This window comes from Numenius arquata, chromosome 19 (assembly GCF_964106895.1).
Source record: "Numenius arquata chromosome 19, bNumArq3.hap1.1, whole genome shotgun sequence".
NCBI classification, from domain to species: Eukaryota; Metazoa; Chordata; class Aves; order Charadriiformes; family Scolopacidae; genus Numenius; species Numenius arquata.
Window position 1 is genome coordinate 10,034,942 of NC_133594.1, and position 17,114 is coordinate 10,052,055.

Below are 17,114 nucleotides of genomic sequence, written 5' to 3' on the forward strand. Positions count from 1 at the left end.
CTGTGGAAGGCGGTGGCAGCCTCCTCTTCACACCACCTAAGGTCCATGGTTAAAGCACAAATACCATCGCTGTACCATAACCTCCTCCACCAATTCAAGGAGAGGCTTTTCCCAGGAACCCGAGCCCCGGGTGCAGGCACCAGAACCCCAGTTTGGCAGCTCTTGCCAACCGGCCACCACGGTGGATGGGAACAGCCTCTCCGGCCAGAGCAAAGCACAGGAGCCACTGCAGGTTATCTAGATACAGGTACTTTATTTACAAATATTTAGATTAATAGCATTGTTACATCAAATGAGGAGTACAGCAGCCCGAACAGATCCTTTCTGTGACAGAAACAATAAGACCAACTGTAAGTGACTCCGGGAGAACAGGCGTTGCCCCTCCGCGTGCTGCGGGTGTTACAAGGGTGACCCCGCGGCAGCAGCAGGTCCTGGTCCCTGGGCAACCCCCGTGCGGTGCAGCCTCGGTTTAAGCGGGATGCATTAGCTGTAGATCTTCAACATACCCATCTACTTAAGAATATTAGTGAAAAAAAGGACTAACCAGACAAAACAAAGGGACAGTGCACAAGTTACCCAAATCCTATTGTCTGCACATTCCAGTTTTGGCTTGTATTTAACATTGACTGTACAATACTCTGGTACCACGGGTTACTTACAAGTCTGAACATTGGATAGTTTTAGTGTCTAAAGAGGGATTTTAGGACTACTTTGTATTTTAAACATTGCGTAAGACGAAAATTGGACACTTGATCACGGTTAAGCACCTGCCCCCTTCCATTTTTACACCCCAGGTGACATTTCCAGGAGCCACACACTCCAGTGTGACACCCCAGTAAACCCCCCCCGTCACCCAGTACCACCCACACGCGCGGCCACCCTCCCAACAAGCGTTACAGGTTGCGTCACCCTGCAAGAAATGGGCTCGAAGGCTCAAAGGAAAAGCCCAAATCTTAGAAGAAACCCTCCCACGGGACAGTTAAAAATACAACAGTAGTTAAAAATCCCTAGAAAGCACAGGCCTCCTTCCGACTGTCCAGTTCAGCCTCCCACCATGGGAAAAGTTACAGGTATAAAAGCGTAAGATGTGCAGGAGAAGCAGCCTCGGGCCAGGATGCCCGGCGGGTGATGAAGCCCGATAACGCAAGAAGAGAAGCGGGTTCGCACACAGCTGATTGCACACAAGGGGATGCATTAAGGGGCACGGATACACCACGGGGCGGAGATGAGAGAGGTTCCACTAGTGTTAGTTCCTGCAGCGGGAGGAGAGCTCCCCGGGGCACTGGCGACACCACGGAGTAAAGCCTACGGGAGTGAACTGCGGATACATGGATTTGGGGACTAACGGGGCAACGTGGTGACGTGTAAGCTCATACTGTACAAACTGATAGTTTCTTATATACTGTTCTAATGCCAGTAATCATTTTCTTCATTAAAATCATATACACAGGATGTATTTAACTGTTAGCTCAGTTCCTTCAAATTTTATACATATTTACGTTCTGTTAACAAATGGAAAGGATAAAAGTGGCAACAACAACAACAAAAAAAAAAAAGTGATGTAAAGCTATGAGCACAATGGATTGTTTCCCTGTGCAAGTCGGACGCTCCCGCGCCAGCCCACCCTGACCCCCCCCCGCACACACCACAGGGAATTCCGTCAACGCAAGCACATGGTCACAGAGCCCTTTCGCTACCATCCGAAGTCATTTCACAGCAAAAACTCAGCCTGTACTAGGGGACAGCTCTACACAGTTAGAGGTGGGGGAAGAAAGGCCAAAGAACCATAAAATTAAACCGTACAAGACAAAAGCCCTGCGAAAGTGTAAAATCATGAGTCCAGCATCGGTGCTCAGTTTAAATTATGTATCGGTGACACTATCACAAGGACAATCAAGGAAAAAAAAAAAAAAAAACTTCTAGATTTACCATGCAGGAGAGGTTTTATTACTCTACTTGCCTTTGATAACCTGATTACATCTAAAGTTGTTTAGCAGTTTAGTACTGTGTTAAACTTGTCTCAGAGTTTTAATTAAACCCAGTAAGATGTACAGAAGACAGAGAAGCGGTCGAAAAGCCCCGCTTCCGGCAGACAGAGGTGAAAGGTCAGAAATGGAGCCAGGGAGCAGAGGTCACTAGCAGCCACAGCCTTCTCTCTGGGGCTGGGGTTCGCTGGTTAGTCGCCCCCCCTGCGGAGCTGAGGGTTTGTGCTGTACACCCGATTCTGCGGCGTTCAGATCCAGGCTCCCGTCTTGGATGTTCTGGTAGATTTTCTTGGCAGCCTCCAGGAAGGCATCCTCCACGTTCTCCCCGCTGCGAAGAGAGCGGCAGCAGGAGTTACTGAGGCTCCGCTGCAGCCCAGCCCCGCGGGGTGGGGAGGTGGCTGGGTGACACCCTGGCTGGGGTCAGACCAGGCAGCAGCAGCTGCTGCCCCCTCCTCTGACACACAAGAGGAACTCACGAAGTGCAACAACCTGTCCTCAGGACAGCTTCAGTAGGGCCACCCCCTCCCCGGCCACTGCATCCGTTAAGACTAGCCAGGGATAAAACCTACAGGCCAAAACACTGAGCAGCAAAAATAATCCAAGGCACCGAGTCCCAGGCACAGGGAGGTTTTGAAAGAGGTTAAAAGACAGGGGAGCTACTATTAACCAAAATCTTTTTGTTAAGAAGCTCCATGGCGCCAGCTGGACCCAAATGTACTGGTGTCACTGGACGACCGATCCACCGTGTTGGGACAGGCTGCCCAGCCCACCATCAGCACGGGGCAGAGATTGCTCTCTGTGACCAAAGGGACAGAGCTCACTCACAGCTCCAAACACCCGAGGGAAGGGAGGTCTAATTGGGAGTGACTCTTACCCCCCCACACACATTCTGTGCTCAAAGCACATCTTTAAACCAAGTCAGTTCATTTGAACTCAAGTCTTTACCTGAAATATCACGAGAAGTCTAATTTCCAAGTCAAGTCGAAGCTGACATGACTGAACCCGCTATATACACCTCATTCTCCAAGGGAAATCAAAAATAACACTTTTTGCATTTGCAAACCCCTGCTATACCTGAACCCCACAGCTATACTCAGTCATAACCAATATATTCCCCTTGAACAGATCACATCCGAGTCATTAACCCAGACAAAAGTAACTTACGTTTTTGCACTTGCTTCAAGGAACAATAAACCTGTTCGGAAACAGAGGTTCGACAGTCAATGCACAACGCACCTCAAATAGCCTTCAGTCACGTTACGACCCTGATCACACGCAAGACACTATTTTAGTACTAAAACCAGTATTTTATGACTAAGTGAAGGCACTAGTACACAAGCTAGTTGCTAGAAGTAAGCGCAGTTAGAGTTAAGCCAGGCCGAGGCGCAGTAGAAGCCTGTACATAAAACTACATTCCTTCGGAAGTGTAAGCTTGCAGCCATCAATGCTGAGCATTCACTTTAACATCACTATCCTGTAGGAAACGTAACAGCTCGAGAGAAAAAAAAAAAAAACCAACAAACACACACCATTTTCTTCAGCAAATTGTTTGGCTTCTTCATACGTAACATCCCTCTGTGCTTCCAGATCTGCTTTATTTCCTATGAGGATTATCACCTGGTTCAGAAGAGAGAAAATTAGTCTGGGAAAAGGTTTATTAGCTTTTGCGCTACCACCCTCTTTATTAAAAAGATTAAAAAGGAAGGAAATGTGCAGAAATGTTTAACTGCAAACCCCACTGATCCCCAGGAACACGCTGCTGGAGTGGCATCCCCTCTGGAAATTCAGGAACAGCATCTCCAGCCATCCCTTTGCATTGCTTCAGGCTGTTCTCAGGAGATGAGGTTCTAAAATGCAGTTGGTCCTACTCTTTATTCATGCAAGTTCTACTCGGAACCACTTCTTGTACTTGTTAAATCATCTGCTAATCCAGCCAGAATCTTTATGTTTCCTTTCATCGCAGCAAAGAGTCTATGAGGTTGGTGCTGAAGTATTTTAGGAGCATTCAGAAAAAGACTGACGGACAACGGTGTTGTAATACAGTCAGAGACACAGAACCTCCTGCCCCCATCCCTCCAGAAGACCTGCTCAGCTTTAGCTGGAGATGCAATTTATTTGCCAATCTGAGACAGCATTCACCTCATTACTACGGCAAAGCAGGAAGACATAGTAACGAGAGTTAAGGTTTGTTCAGGGTTAAATCACAATTTTGTCTCCATCTGCTGAAAACAGGCCCCTGAAAGGCGAGCAGTGCAACAAGACTGTTAGAAGAACCCACTGCCTTCCTGCACAGGAGCCTACGCTTTTCCTCCAGTGGCAGTGAGGGAAGAGTCACTGGTACATGCAAAATGGGGACATCAGGATAACTCGGAGCTCAGTAGCTAAGAAAACATGGGCAGGTTATTTAAGAGAACACTGATGCCACTGCAGGTGCTTTGGCCCAAGCCTTCCACCTCTTGCTCAGAGATATGCAATGTTTCTTTCAAGCTAAATAAATTCCAACTTACAGTATTTGGATTGGTGAGGTTCCTTGCATCTGTCAGCCAGCTGCTTAAGTGATTATACGTACTTCTTCTGCAAAGAATCAAGCGAGGACAGTATTTTTTAAAATACATAAGTGCCAACAGCACAGTCAGCATCCAAACACACCGACATCTGCCATCCCTGCTCTTCTCCCCACCCTCAGGAATGACAAAGCAGCAGCATCTTGTTGGGACTCAGACCAAGATTTCAGCCCCCAGAGCAACTCTTTACACCACAGGAGTCAGAGCAATTCCCACTTCGAGTGTGTGACAGTTTCACTGTCTTCACAAGGAGAACAGAGGTATTGGTTTGTACAGAACACATTAAAGGATTTCCTGTCAAACACCCTTACAGAGCTCTGTACGGTAGAATAGCACTTTGGTAATAAAAAGCGCATGGGATTATGTTTTACTCAATATTTAAGCAAACAGCAGATATACCTAGAAATGCAGGGAAAAAAGAAAAAAATGTGCATAAAGAATATCAAGAACAGCCCCAGAGGAAGATGGGAGACATGTGAAAGCAGAAGTATTTCATGTTGCACATCTGATTAATTATTCCTTTCACAGTATCTTTAATTTTCAGCTATAAAAGGAAGGCAGAATCACTTCTGTCTGGTCTGTTCTGTTGGAGGACCAGCCCGTGAAGAGGCCCAGAAGTCAGAACTCTCCAGTGCTCCATCTATACAGAGTCTGTTGTGCACATTTACACCGCCCATTGCGGCAGAGGTGATATTCTGTCCCCTATCTACTCTAAGAATGTTTTTGCCAGGTAAGCGGCAATATCCATTGCCTCCCAGGAAGAGAAAAATCCATGTACCAAAGAGTAAATTTTAAGGACAAAGCCAGTTCTTTAAAGAGTTTCATCACAGTTAGTCAAGGCCTGAAGTGGCAAAATCCTCAGGTCTGTCAGCAGTGATTTTCCAAGAAAATCAGCTCGCATCGTTGCCTACCTTTCATTTTCAGCTCTTTAAATACTTATAAGTATTTAGACAAAGAAGCGTGGTAAGCTTCATACAACAGGATACAGATCCATCCAGAGAGAGGGAGAGAGTCCTTTAAGTCTAAGTCAAGGGACAGACAGGCAAGTACGCGTGAGGCGGTGGCACCCAAACAGCTTGTCATGGCACAAGAAGCACCGGCCAGTGGCACCTTACCTGGTGATGTCGTAGACCATGAGAGCTCCCGCTGCTCCTCTGTAGTAGCTTCGTGTGACAGCCCTGAATCTCTCTTGTCCTGCTGTATCCCAAATCTGTAGTTTAATTTTTTGGCCACTAACTTCAATTATTCTTGTGCCAAATTCAACACCAATTGTGTGGGGACAGTCCGCCATAACTGTCATGAAAAATAAGAGCAAAGATCAGCTCTTTCTAGTACAAGGTCTCCTTCCTACCAAGATATTACTATCACCAGTTTTCAGTTATCTTTTACTAGAGTTTTCAGTCTCTAAGAAAGCACTTTTACAGCTACAGTACCCAAACCGTGCCACAACCAGACACAAAGCGAAATATTTCCTGAACTGCTGTTAGTTTTAAAAACAGTTATAAAATTCCTTGCCTTCTGATGCATGTACACTGATGCTGTTTGGCCATATCTATCAGAAGGGATCAAGTCAGTTGATTCTCAGTCTATCCTTGCAGAAATGGTTAACTATTTTAATGCAGTAGGAAAAGATAACTTTAGAGAATTACCAAGATACAGTTAGAATTCTGTAAAACAGCTTCAAAAAGCAAATATCCAAGTTGTTTCAGACAAGGTAATAGCATGACTGTCCACAGGAAAAAGCCAGTTTCACAAGTAGCTATCAACACAGCAGATCAAAACCACAAAGACACCTTTCTGGCTATAATAAACTCATCTTAATAAGCCCATCTTTAAGAGCAATCAAGAAAATAGAGAAAGGATGAGCAGTCATTCAAGCACTCTACAGTGAGTGAGTGCCTTGTAGCAGAGGTGTTTGGTACAGTAGTTTGTTCAGCTGTATTGCTTCAGCTTAATGCTGACAAACTAAGAACAAGGCACAACCACAGCAAGAATTTGACCGCATGCAAAGTAGCATCTAAACAACTGGCTGATACTAGATTTCAATTAAAAGCAACAGTTAAATCATCCTATTTCTACTAGAAGACAGAAGTATTTTAAACTGTAGCTTCCACCCACTTATTGTCACATCTTGAGTAGTGCAGGGTAAAGACTAACTTTGTACTAATAAATACCCAGGGGCTTATCCATTGAGCAAGCGCTACATGGAAAGCTGTAAGAGCCAACAGCTGCTGCAAACGGCAAGGCAACACATGTTATTAAGAACTGAAGCTAATTCTTCGTTAGTCATGACAGCATATGTGAAAAATCATTACAGTTGAGATAAGACTTAAAACACCATCGCACAGGGCAGCTCAAGTGCCACAAGTCACAGCAGCTACAGAGAATGACAGTGCAAACAAAGAGGTAAAGAAAAATGGAATCTTTTATTTTTGTTTTGAAATGCTTAAAAGCACTAAAGCACATCTCATTTGTGTTCAAGCTATACCAATACTGAAAACATGCAAGTTTCAGCCACGAAATTTCACTTCCTTCCATATCAAAATCCCCCAGAAAAGCTGTGAAACATGGTCTTCCCACTCCTCACAGGCAGGACTGGCCGAAGCAGCACTTTGGCCATTACTACAGCAGTATTTTATTTCTACATCTACAGGAGTCAAAACAAAAACGTGACCAAGTCCCACACAAACCCGTACAGCTTAAGACAGACACCACATCAAGCTCATGCAGATGGAAGCAAAGAGGCAGGAAACAGAATAAATATTGTGAACTGAAATACTCACACTTCTTTTCTGTAAATTGATGAAGCAAACAGGACTTTCCTACACCCATGTCCCCTGTTGCAGAAAGAATAGTTAAGGCTGACACCACATCATTGTTGCAACAAGCACATTTTCATCATCCCACATAACAAATGGTACAGAAACAGGCAGCCATTCCCTTCCCAGGCCCAGTGGGAAATATTCCGTACCTGGCTACGGACAGTAAATTTACCAGCTTTTGCACTGTAGTTTTGGTAACAGGTACAGGGCAAGGGTGAACTAGAAAACTCAAAAGAAATTAATCTGCATTACCAATTTTACAACTGAATTTCACAAGGTACTATGAGAAGCAAACCTGTAAGAAAGAGATGTAAAATGCCCCGTTTGAATGCCTGCCCCGCTCCTGGCTTACTTGCAGTTACTGATAAAGGCATCAAAACCACTGACGGCCAAACGGAACACACCAAGAAATTGCTTCACTTCCACTGGTACCCTTACACAATGCCAACAGCGAGAAATAGCAAGATCTTTTAAGAATCAGCTTTTCCACAGGCTGAGGCCATCACAGCAGCCTGACTTACAAGTTATTAGAGTAAGTTTGCTGATCACTTACACCTACACAAGATCATTAAGAGTTAAACAACGAACAGCAAGACCAGTTCTTCCAGGACAGTAATAAATGCAATCAAGGCCCTGACTCTAAACAGCCAAGGAAGGTGCAGCTAAAAGCAGCATTTAAACAGAAAAAATATAGCCTAACAGAAATTTATAAGCCCATCTGAAGCAATGGATTCCAATTAGTACTTGTGTCTTAAACACAGATTCTAAAACCTTTGAGACTAATGATGATGCAGGGGCAGTCAAAAGTGCTGTTGGTTCAGGTTTACTGTAGAACAGCCCAGTTGTGTTGATTCCCATTACAGTTTTCCCCCCACATTTCCAATGCATTTAGCAATTTTTCTAAATACAAACTTGACTTAGGGAGAAAAGGCCCACATGCACCTGCTTTTAGACAGGTGTGCCTTGTTTTGTAGTGCCATGCAGAGGGCTAGGCATTATAGCCCTAATGGCAAAGATATTCAAGGATACTCAAGTATAAATACAACAAAGAACGGGTATTTTTTAACAGTGACTCTGCAATAAAGTGAACTCAATACGGGCACTGGTACTTGCCCTTACTCCCAGTTCACCTGCCACCAGTCACACAGCTCTAGTTCTGGGGCACACAAAGGCATTTGCCTTGATATTGTCAGTTGCTAAAGGTTTAGAGCCAGTGTGGTGATCTGCGAGGGACTGAGGTGGGCCAGGAATCACTACTATATAGCGAGTAACACACAACAGGAGTCCTCCCCAGCACAGCCCAAGGGTTGTGGGTCACTGTCATGCACAGACAGATGGACGGGAAGGGGTACGCACCCAGCAATACTCACCAATAATGATGTACTTAAAGATGTAGGAATAGTTGTAAGGTGCGGTTGCCATTGTGGCACTAAAACAAAAAAAACAAAACACATCAGAAATGCTACTTGCTCCCCAAACTCAACCCAATTCATCCAGTTTAGTTGATAGAAGCAAACAAAACACCCTTCCTCTCCCCCTGCGCCCCCAACTACCCTTGAAAGGGTCACAGTTCAAGTTTATGCACTTCCCCACAGGCACCGAATTAGTGCCAGAGACATTTGGCAAAAGTCCCACATCATTTTCTCTGAACCCCGTCAGTAAGGCCTCAAAGTAGACACATACTCTGTGTAGCACCGATACTCATTCCATTTTATGCGGAAAGACAGACTTAAAGCCGCTGAAAAGCTCCAGTATCTTCCTGCTTTGTACAGAGTCACCCAGTGGAGCAGCACTCACTCACCAAAGAGCTGATACATGAACTGAAAATAAAATCTGACTCCAAATGAAAAATCTGAAGAGGTTTAACAAAACCAGCAATTTGGAACTATTACCTCACACTTTTGAGATTTGCAACAGGAACAAAGGAAAGAGCACAGCTTGCATCAACAGCTAAGAATTACTTAAAAGAATGCTGTAGTAGCCTTAACTGAGGTCTGGACTGCTCCATGTCAGAAAAGCAGTTCAAGCCACAAATCAGATGTTCAGGAAGTTAGTTACATCTCTGGGGCTTTGTCAGCATCGTGGCATTACAGCAAAGCTTTGCCGTTTCTCTTTTTTAAGTGACAGAATTAGATTGGGGTAAGTATTCCAATATCCCAGAGTTTTCTTAGATGTAGGAGGAACTAGAACTCGCTTCAGCTGTGTAAACCTGCAAGGAGCAATAGCTGGCTCAGCAATGAATACGACAGTTAACCAGGGTTACAAGTCTATACAGCCCAGATATTGCAGTTATTATAATAAAGGATAATATAAAGGATGCAAAATGCCTGCATACCAGGTTTTAACTTAAACTGGATATAGTGTGATCGCTTAACCAAGTGGAAAAATTTCTACTCGGAATTCACCATTTCCTTTCCTTCTCCTGCATGGCAGATAGCCAGCCATTAGAAAAACACAGTACTTTTTATAAAGAACATGCTTTAGCCTAGAAAGATTTTCATTCAGTTATGTGTCATTCACATGACAAGCGAAACCAGCACTGTAAAGAAATAACGCAGGAAAGCTTACAAGCCTGTAACTTTTTCAAAAGCAAAGTATTGTTTCCTCAACCACAATTAATCCGTAACAGTGAACTGTGGTCATCAGAAAGGTGGCGAGTGAAAACAAATCTCATTCACAGAACGCAGCCACCAGCCACCGCCTCCCACAGCGGAGGTTTAAAGCAAACGCTCTTATCTAGACCTTGGAGGGGGAACAATTCCCACAGGCGGTTGGGAAGGGTTTTCCGTGTGCCAGTCACTGATCTGCACCTCACCCTTCCTTCATGCTTGGCTCATGGAAACTGTCAAGTCCTTCCACCCCAAGCAGCGTAGCTGCTTTGCACACTAAGTCCTATATACATACACACACAGAGTTCTATTAAACCAAGTTTAATCCAAGATAGTAAACAAAACACTATTTTGGACAGTAGTTCCTGTATGTGTTGGCAAGATAGAATTCCACAAGTGTTGCAAAGGTTCGAAGAACAGTCATTTCAATCAAGAAAATTTTAGAGGAATCTCTTCTGCCACAGTAGAGGGAAATCGGATGCAGCCATCCCACAGCACCTTCATCCTCCTTGGTCTCTGGCAAACAACCACGTCGTGGACAGACCAATTCTTATTGCTGTACTGTGCAAGAATTCACATTCAAGACCAAAAAAATCACTGCTCTTCACCAAACAAGGCAGCAACTTCACTGCTTTATTTCCTGAAGTGGAAGGTTCCAGAGTTATATTACTAAACTCCAGTATGCGCACTGATTATTTTCAACATCAGCAAACTGACAAGTAACTGCTCCTCATCGAGTTCAAAACTAATGTCTCACTGTGGAAACATCCAGTACTCAACATTTTCTGAAGACCTCTTAACACATTATGTTCTTCCTCTTCTCCAGCACGTTCCAACAGCAGTAACATTCAAACCGAGCATCTTCTGATCCAATGCACTTGTTCTTACAGGATCCTTGACTTGGCACTTGGTGTCTTGGGAAAGGCAGGAGGACTACGGTCACAGCTCAATTCAGTTTGAGAGCAGACAAGGTTAAACTGGAGGATTACAAGGCATGTAAGTGGAAGTACAAAAAAAAAGCTTGAAAAGGCCAATTTGCTTGTGCAAGTACTTCAGAAGAGTAACATGAACTGTACTATTCTCCACAGAAAACAGGTGGGTGCTACAGACACAATAAAGGCAGAGACACATAGAGAGGTAATACACATCTAGTCTGAAAGATCCACAGTGCATTCTGAAGATGGCAGTATCTAGTAGCTTACACTTTTTTTAAAAAAATTCAGTATTGTAAACTCCATGATAAAGAGCCACTCATATGGCTCTGAAATGTGTCCTGCAGAAACCCAGGTGGCCCTCTCTTCCTTCACACTACCAGCTGGCAAAGGAATGGTAAGTACTTAGAAATACTCAAAGAAATTTCATGCCGACTTCAGCATCTCCCTCTACACAGCAAGCAAGGGGAAGGCATCCTACCATCCAAGCTTGTCAGCGCATCACTGGAAGGTGAGGAAGACTTTTTTTTTTTAAAGACAGGACAAACTGAGAACTCTGTGCAGGCTATATCACAAACTGAATTCAGAGTGAGTTTCTTAACTAGAATCTTTACTGTTAAATATACATCTCTTTATTTGACAGACTGTTTTTTGCTTACTAAGATATGTCAATTTTCATTATACTCTTTAAGTAAAGAAGTCTAATGATGCTATTTCAATATAAAAGGAACTGTCAGTGCTTTGCAACATATGCATCAAATTCAGTTCCCACTTCAAAGTGAGAGTTAGAAAACCAAATTCTGTGCTTGGCAACAAAGTCTGCTAAGAAATGGGTGGGAAGGGAGCACTAACCCCAAGCCACACCTCATTGCCAGAACTTCACCCTCGTTCTTAGTGACATTAGGCCCCTAAAGGAGGTGACAGATACCCCACACCCCACTGTGGGCAGCCAGACCTAACACACACGCTCCCCACAGCTTAAGGAAACAGGTTATTAATAGCAATATTGATGGAGAGATTTACACATATGATGAACCTAGACCTTCTTTCAAGTCCCAAAGAGTTGCTGGAGAAGTCATTGAGTCTGATAGAAATATATACTGGAAGCTTGTGGAAACACAGATATTAAGTTTAAAAACAATTTCTGGAGTTAAACTGAGAAATAAAGCAACACTTCAGTATTACATTGTATTCCAAGGGTCACATTACAGAAAAGATTCTGAAATACTCCAAATTATTACAAAGGTCAGGAATCTTTTCTGGAGAACAGATGACTTCTTTAAAAAAAAAAATGTAAAAAATCCCCACACCCAACCAAATAACAAACTTTTAAACACTCAAATCCAATATGGACAAGTAGGAATCCAAACTGCACTCAGATCTTGAAATAAAAGTGATATTCCAGAAGGACTCCATGGTGAAGGGGAAAAAAATAGATGCAACAAACTAAACACAGAAGCCACGGTGAGAATTCAGCCTTAGAAAACTTACAACCTCAGCATCTACTACAGATGAAAGGAGGAAGTCCAGACAAGAATAGTGCACAACAGGATTCAGTAAACACAGCAACATTAGCTACATGTTAATGCAAGGGGTTAATAAATGCTGACGGCAAGAGCCATCTGTAAGAACCAGAGTCCTACCTACACTTCACAGCCCTCTGTTCCAGCCACCTGGATCTTAATAATCCCAATATGGGGGTTTGGGGTTTTCCTCTTGGGAGAGCAAAGGTGCAAGAACTGCGGGGCTGAGAAAGCTGCGCATAAATATACACAACTTACCTCCAGCCCCTGCTGACCCTGTACAATACGACAAAGTTAACCAACCGCGAATTTAACAGAAAGTAAAAGAAGTTTAGTCTGGAAGCTTGCTATACCTGCCATCTTTCTTCCAGGAAAGCCTGCCAACTTCAAACAAGTTTTGGCTCACTTACCCAAGGTAAGGGTTCCCCAGAGTTTAGAGCATTATTTCGGGATGGCAACTAGCCAGGGGATCCTACTTCACTATACACAGACTTCTGCTAGTTTCAAAACCTGTACAATTAATTTCTGTATTACAGTTAGGACTAGAAATTTTACAGTGAACAGTGTCACCACAGTCCATTTTCCACACATCAACTTATTAAAAAAAAAAGAGGTCTCTTAAGGGATAAAGTTGCAAGATGATCTTTCTTAATGAGATACTAGTACACCTACATTTCCTCTTCTCATCAACAGCACTACACAGGTATTTTGACATCTCAGTGAAGCCTTATTTCAGGTATCAGCATACGTCTGTACAAACCAAGCCAAGGTTGTTCTAGGCACATTGCCGTAACATTCTTTATCAGAATAACATAACTGTAAATACCATATCCATACTAGCCTTTGTGAGACCCATGCAGTTCCTTCTAGCTCAAGGACATAGTCAATTTTAACTCTTCACTGGATGTCATTTCCATAGAGAAATTTCAGAGCTTTACGTTCAGCAAGAAGCAGGTATTTTATTAGAAGAGACCAGAAGAAACCTGATGCACAGTTTCATTAGGCACTGCACATAGTTAGTACCATCAATTGGCAAATCCACACAGAGGTGATACCTCTGAAAACAGCTATCAGCTGCAAGTTCAGGACTGTAATTATTGCAGATTCCCCTTAAAAACACACCACTCAGCAGCCAGAGACCCGCTCTTCAGTTAGACTGAAGCAAGAGGCATTTTCTATTTCAGCTGGCCATCCGGGCGTTCTTTAAGTCATTCCTCAAGGACATGCAACAGGAAAGGATCTCACAGTTGAAGTCCAGTTCCCTTACACAAAAGGTAATGCCATCATATCATTGCTTTCATAAATTTAAATGACTTTTAAAGAGCTGCTAGTTTGTTGTTGGTTTTTTTTTTTTTTTTTAATTTGGAAGAAAGTATTAGTTACGTACAAGGGGAACTGTATGGAACCAATGACTATTATTTAGAACAGCTTCCAAATCTACATGAAATGAACAGGTAGTTATCCTCTTTCCTAGGGCATAATCTTCCTTCTCTTCCCATATTTACTTGGATGTTAATAAACAGTGAACACAGAGATCAATAAAAAGGGAGAAACCAGGGAGAGGTAGAACTGTTTGAGTTCATAATTGCACTATTCCCCCGATGAAGACTTTCATCAAGCACACAAAACACCACAGTCTAACCGGTACCTTACTTCCGAGAGCTGCCAGAAATACAGTGTAACTGCTTTGATTGCGGCCTTCTGTAAAAATCACACTGTACTGGAATGTAGTAACAGTTCTGTTATCAATTAATACACCCAAGCAGTGAATTCCCACTAAGTCTTGTCCACAGCAAGCTATGAGGTCTATTACAATTAAATTTCATTGTGGTTCTGTGACTTCCACACACCAAGGACATTTAGGTCTTCCTAAACATATAAACATCTCTGCCCTCTTTAAGATGATGGCCCCACAGCCTCCCTGGTCTGCTATTTGTTTTTGCGGGCTTGTCTTTAAAAAGCCCTCTTCTGAGGCTGATCCCTGAGAAGTCTCAGCAGCAGTCTGTCAGCAGCCCAGTGCTTTCTCTTGCACATCTGACAACGCTACTTGTTGCTGGCTGGTTCCTTACTTGTTCTGCAGCTCTTCCAGAGTCATCTTCTCTTGCTTTCCCTGCTTGGATTTTTTTGAATGCAATTCAAGCATCTGATTAGCACAAGATGGTAAATTTGGCTGAACTCATCTTTGATCAGACAACAACCTTCTTATGATCTGCTGTTGAAGATCACTTTGTATTTCCTTATCATTTCCATGTCCGGATATTCTTCCTCCAAAGGCACACAGGGCTGCTTGCTACTGGGCTCAGATTAACAAGCTTCAGCTGTGCAGAGCCCCATTTCAAGCTGGTCTTGAAGAAATTTCTTTAATCATGTAAAATACCTTAGCTCAGCCTGAGGCCTAGTCAGTATTTCTAAAGACTTCACAGGCCTTTAATTCTCTTCCTATAGAAGAACTTTGACTTTATTTATTTTTAAGTCAAGGCTATGTATCATACTATCTTCACCTTTTTATTTCTCTCAACAGCTATGCAGTCACACACACACGGTGGTGTTTATCCTTTCGATGGTTTCACATCCTGCTCCATTAAGTTCCTCCATTTTGTTTCCAAAACTTCCTGCATTTATATGCGCACACCTCATTTCTTACTGACCACACCCTAGCACCACAGCTACCTTAAATATTGCATACCTGTCCTCAGCACTAAGAACACTTTCTCCCATGTCCATTCACTCAGCCATAGCTCTTTATCCTCTTGCATATCCTCATTTATCCTCTTTTCCTCTTCCTGTAAAACAGTCTAACCTGTAGCACAGGGCTGTGTTTCCAGCAGGAGAACCAAGTTCCAGAGATACCCGATAAGTTCAGGGGCAGTAAATACAGAAACCAGAAGAATTTTGTTGTCTGTCTAACAAATCAGAACAACATGCCTGGAGTCATCACCTTGGAAAACACAAGTCACAAACACATTTTAGAACAAAATTAAGCAAGGTTTACCTCCTTTGTTTCAGAAAGACATGGCAAAATGGGAACCAATAATGAGCAGGTTCCATTAGACGCACAGGAGTAAGTAATTTTAAAAGATCTATTTACATTTTAAGTCCTAGTACCTCCAGTATAACAGGTTTGTTTTCGAACTGCTGTCCTTCACAATAACTTTTTTGTTGTTGTCCGTAAAATGGAAAAGAGAAACATCTTCCTTCCACTCAGATTTATGACACTTTCAAATCCCTACAGGAAGCTAGGCAATTCCTTTTTAATCTATATTAAACTGTGATATTTAGTTATTAAGTCCCCCTGGGTTGAGATTTTCTTCCCATTCCCGAGTAAAGCCCAAGCACAAGAGGCCCTCAATCCAAACCATAGTAGAAGTCAATCCGCAAAACAATGCATTCCATATGATAACATCTGGCTACTAGGCTTCTTGGGGTTTGAAAGGATTTAGTATATAGACAGCCTGAGTAGATTTCATTCACAAAGGGGTACTTCTCCCTCTGTGAAAAAGTGCCATACAACAACATAGAACCACTCTGTTTCAGAAGCCCAGGAAGCAAAGTCCACATCAAGTAACCTCCAGAGGAATAGACCCCAACACAGACAGACACCTTTCCCTGGCATTACTACAAGGATAATTCAGTACAATTTAATTCAAGACAAAGCTACCCGCAGATGTTATGGAAACCTTGAGTGTACTGCAAACAGGCAATGGACAACTAGGTGAAACAACAGAACTTCACTCTTCCATTTACCCTGAATAAGCACCGACAAAAGAAAATTAGTCTAAAATACTTTTGTTGCTTTCTCAAATAGGAAGTGGCATTCCCCTCCGCCCTCATGGAAGTTATTTTTCTGTCTAAGTTCATGACAACACAGGTCAATGTAAGAATCAGAAGTGCAGATAACACTGCACATCTGCCACACAGACAGTATAGTATATACATGCAGTAAACACCCTACGCGCAACTGCAACGATTAGTAAGAGGCACATATATATACATCGCATATGCACGAGCACTTGATGGTGGCGTGACACACAGGGAGTGTGCAGCGCAGAGGAGGAACGGGAGGCGGTGGCGACAAACAGTGCAGCAGCGGCCTAGCTCCAGCCCCGGCGGCCTCGCCCTCCCCGGCCCCAGGCTGACGAGCGGCCCCCTCCCCTTCCTGCCCGCCGCCGGGACCGAGGACGGCCAGCCCCACCGAGGCCGGGGGCCAGCCCGCTCCGCCCTGGATGGTGGGCAGCGGCACACTGACGGGCGGCACGGCCCCGATTAGGCCCCAGCTCCGGGCAGCAACGGGAGGAAGTGTCACCACCCGGGCCGGGTGGCGGCGGGGAGTCTGCCCCGGCCTGCCGGCGAGGGAGCGGCGCGCCCGCCCGAGCAGAGCCCGCCGGCGGCCGGGCAGCGGCGCAGGGCCTAGCGTTCTAGGCCCGGCCGGGCGGAGGGCCGCCCCTCCCCGGCTCCTCCGTACCTGGGCTCGGGGAGCGGGTGGCTGTGCAGCGTGGCTCTGTCGGCGGCAGCCCTGTCCCCCCTACGGGCACTGTAGCGTTCTGGCTCAGGCTGGGCGACGGCCGGGCCGGGTCTCCGCCTCTCTCCGGGCTCCCTCAGGCTCGGCTCCGCTGGCTCCACTGCGCCCCCATCACCCCCCTTATCCAAGATGGCGGCGCCCCTCGTACGGGGTTTCCCCT

The 17,114-nt window shown here is 44.3% G+C and overlaps 1 protein-coding gene across 1 annotated transcript; it reads right to left on the minus strand.

The window, feature by feature from the left end:
* Positions 1–241: 241 nt before the first annotated feature.
* Positions 242–17,111, minus strand: RAB14 (RAB14, member RAS oncogene family). Its single transcript, XM_074161076.1, has 8 exons — positions 16,898–17,111; positions 8,742–8,800; positions 7,333–7,386; positions 5,665–5,842; positions 4,493–4,559; positions 3,515–3,602; positions 3,150–3,180; positions 242–2,313 (listed from the first exon to the last, which is right to left on the minus strand). Exons 2-8 carry the CDS (start codon positions 8,791–8,793, stop codon positions 2,136–2,138), a joined length of 648 nt encoding a protein of 215 aa, XP_074017177.1. The 5' UTR covers positions 8,794–8,800; positions 16,898–17,111; the 3' UTR covers positions 242–2,135.
* Positions 17,112–17,114: the final 3 nt, after the last annotated feature.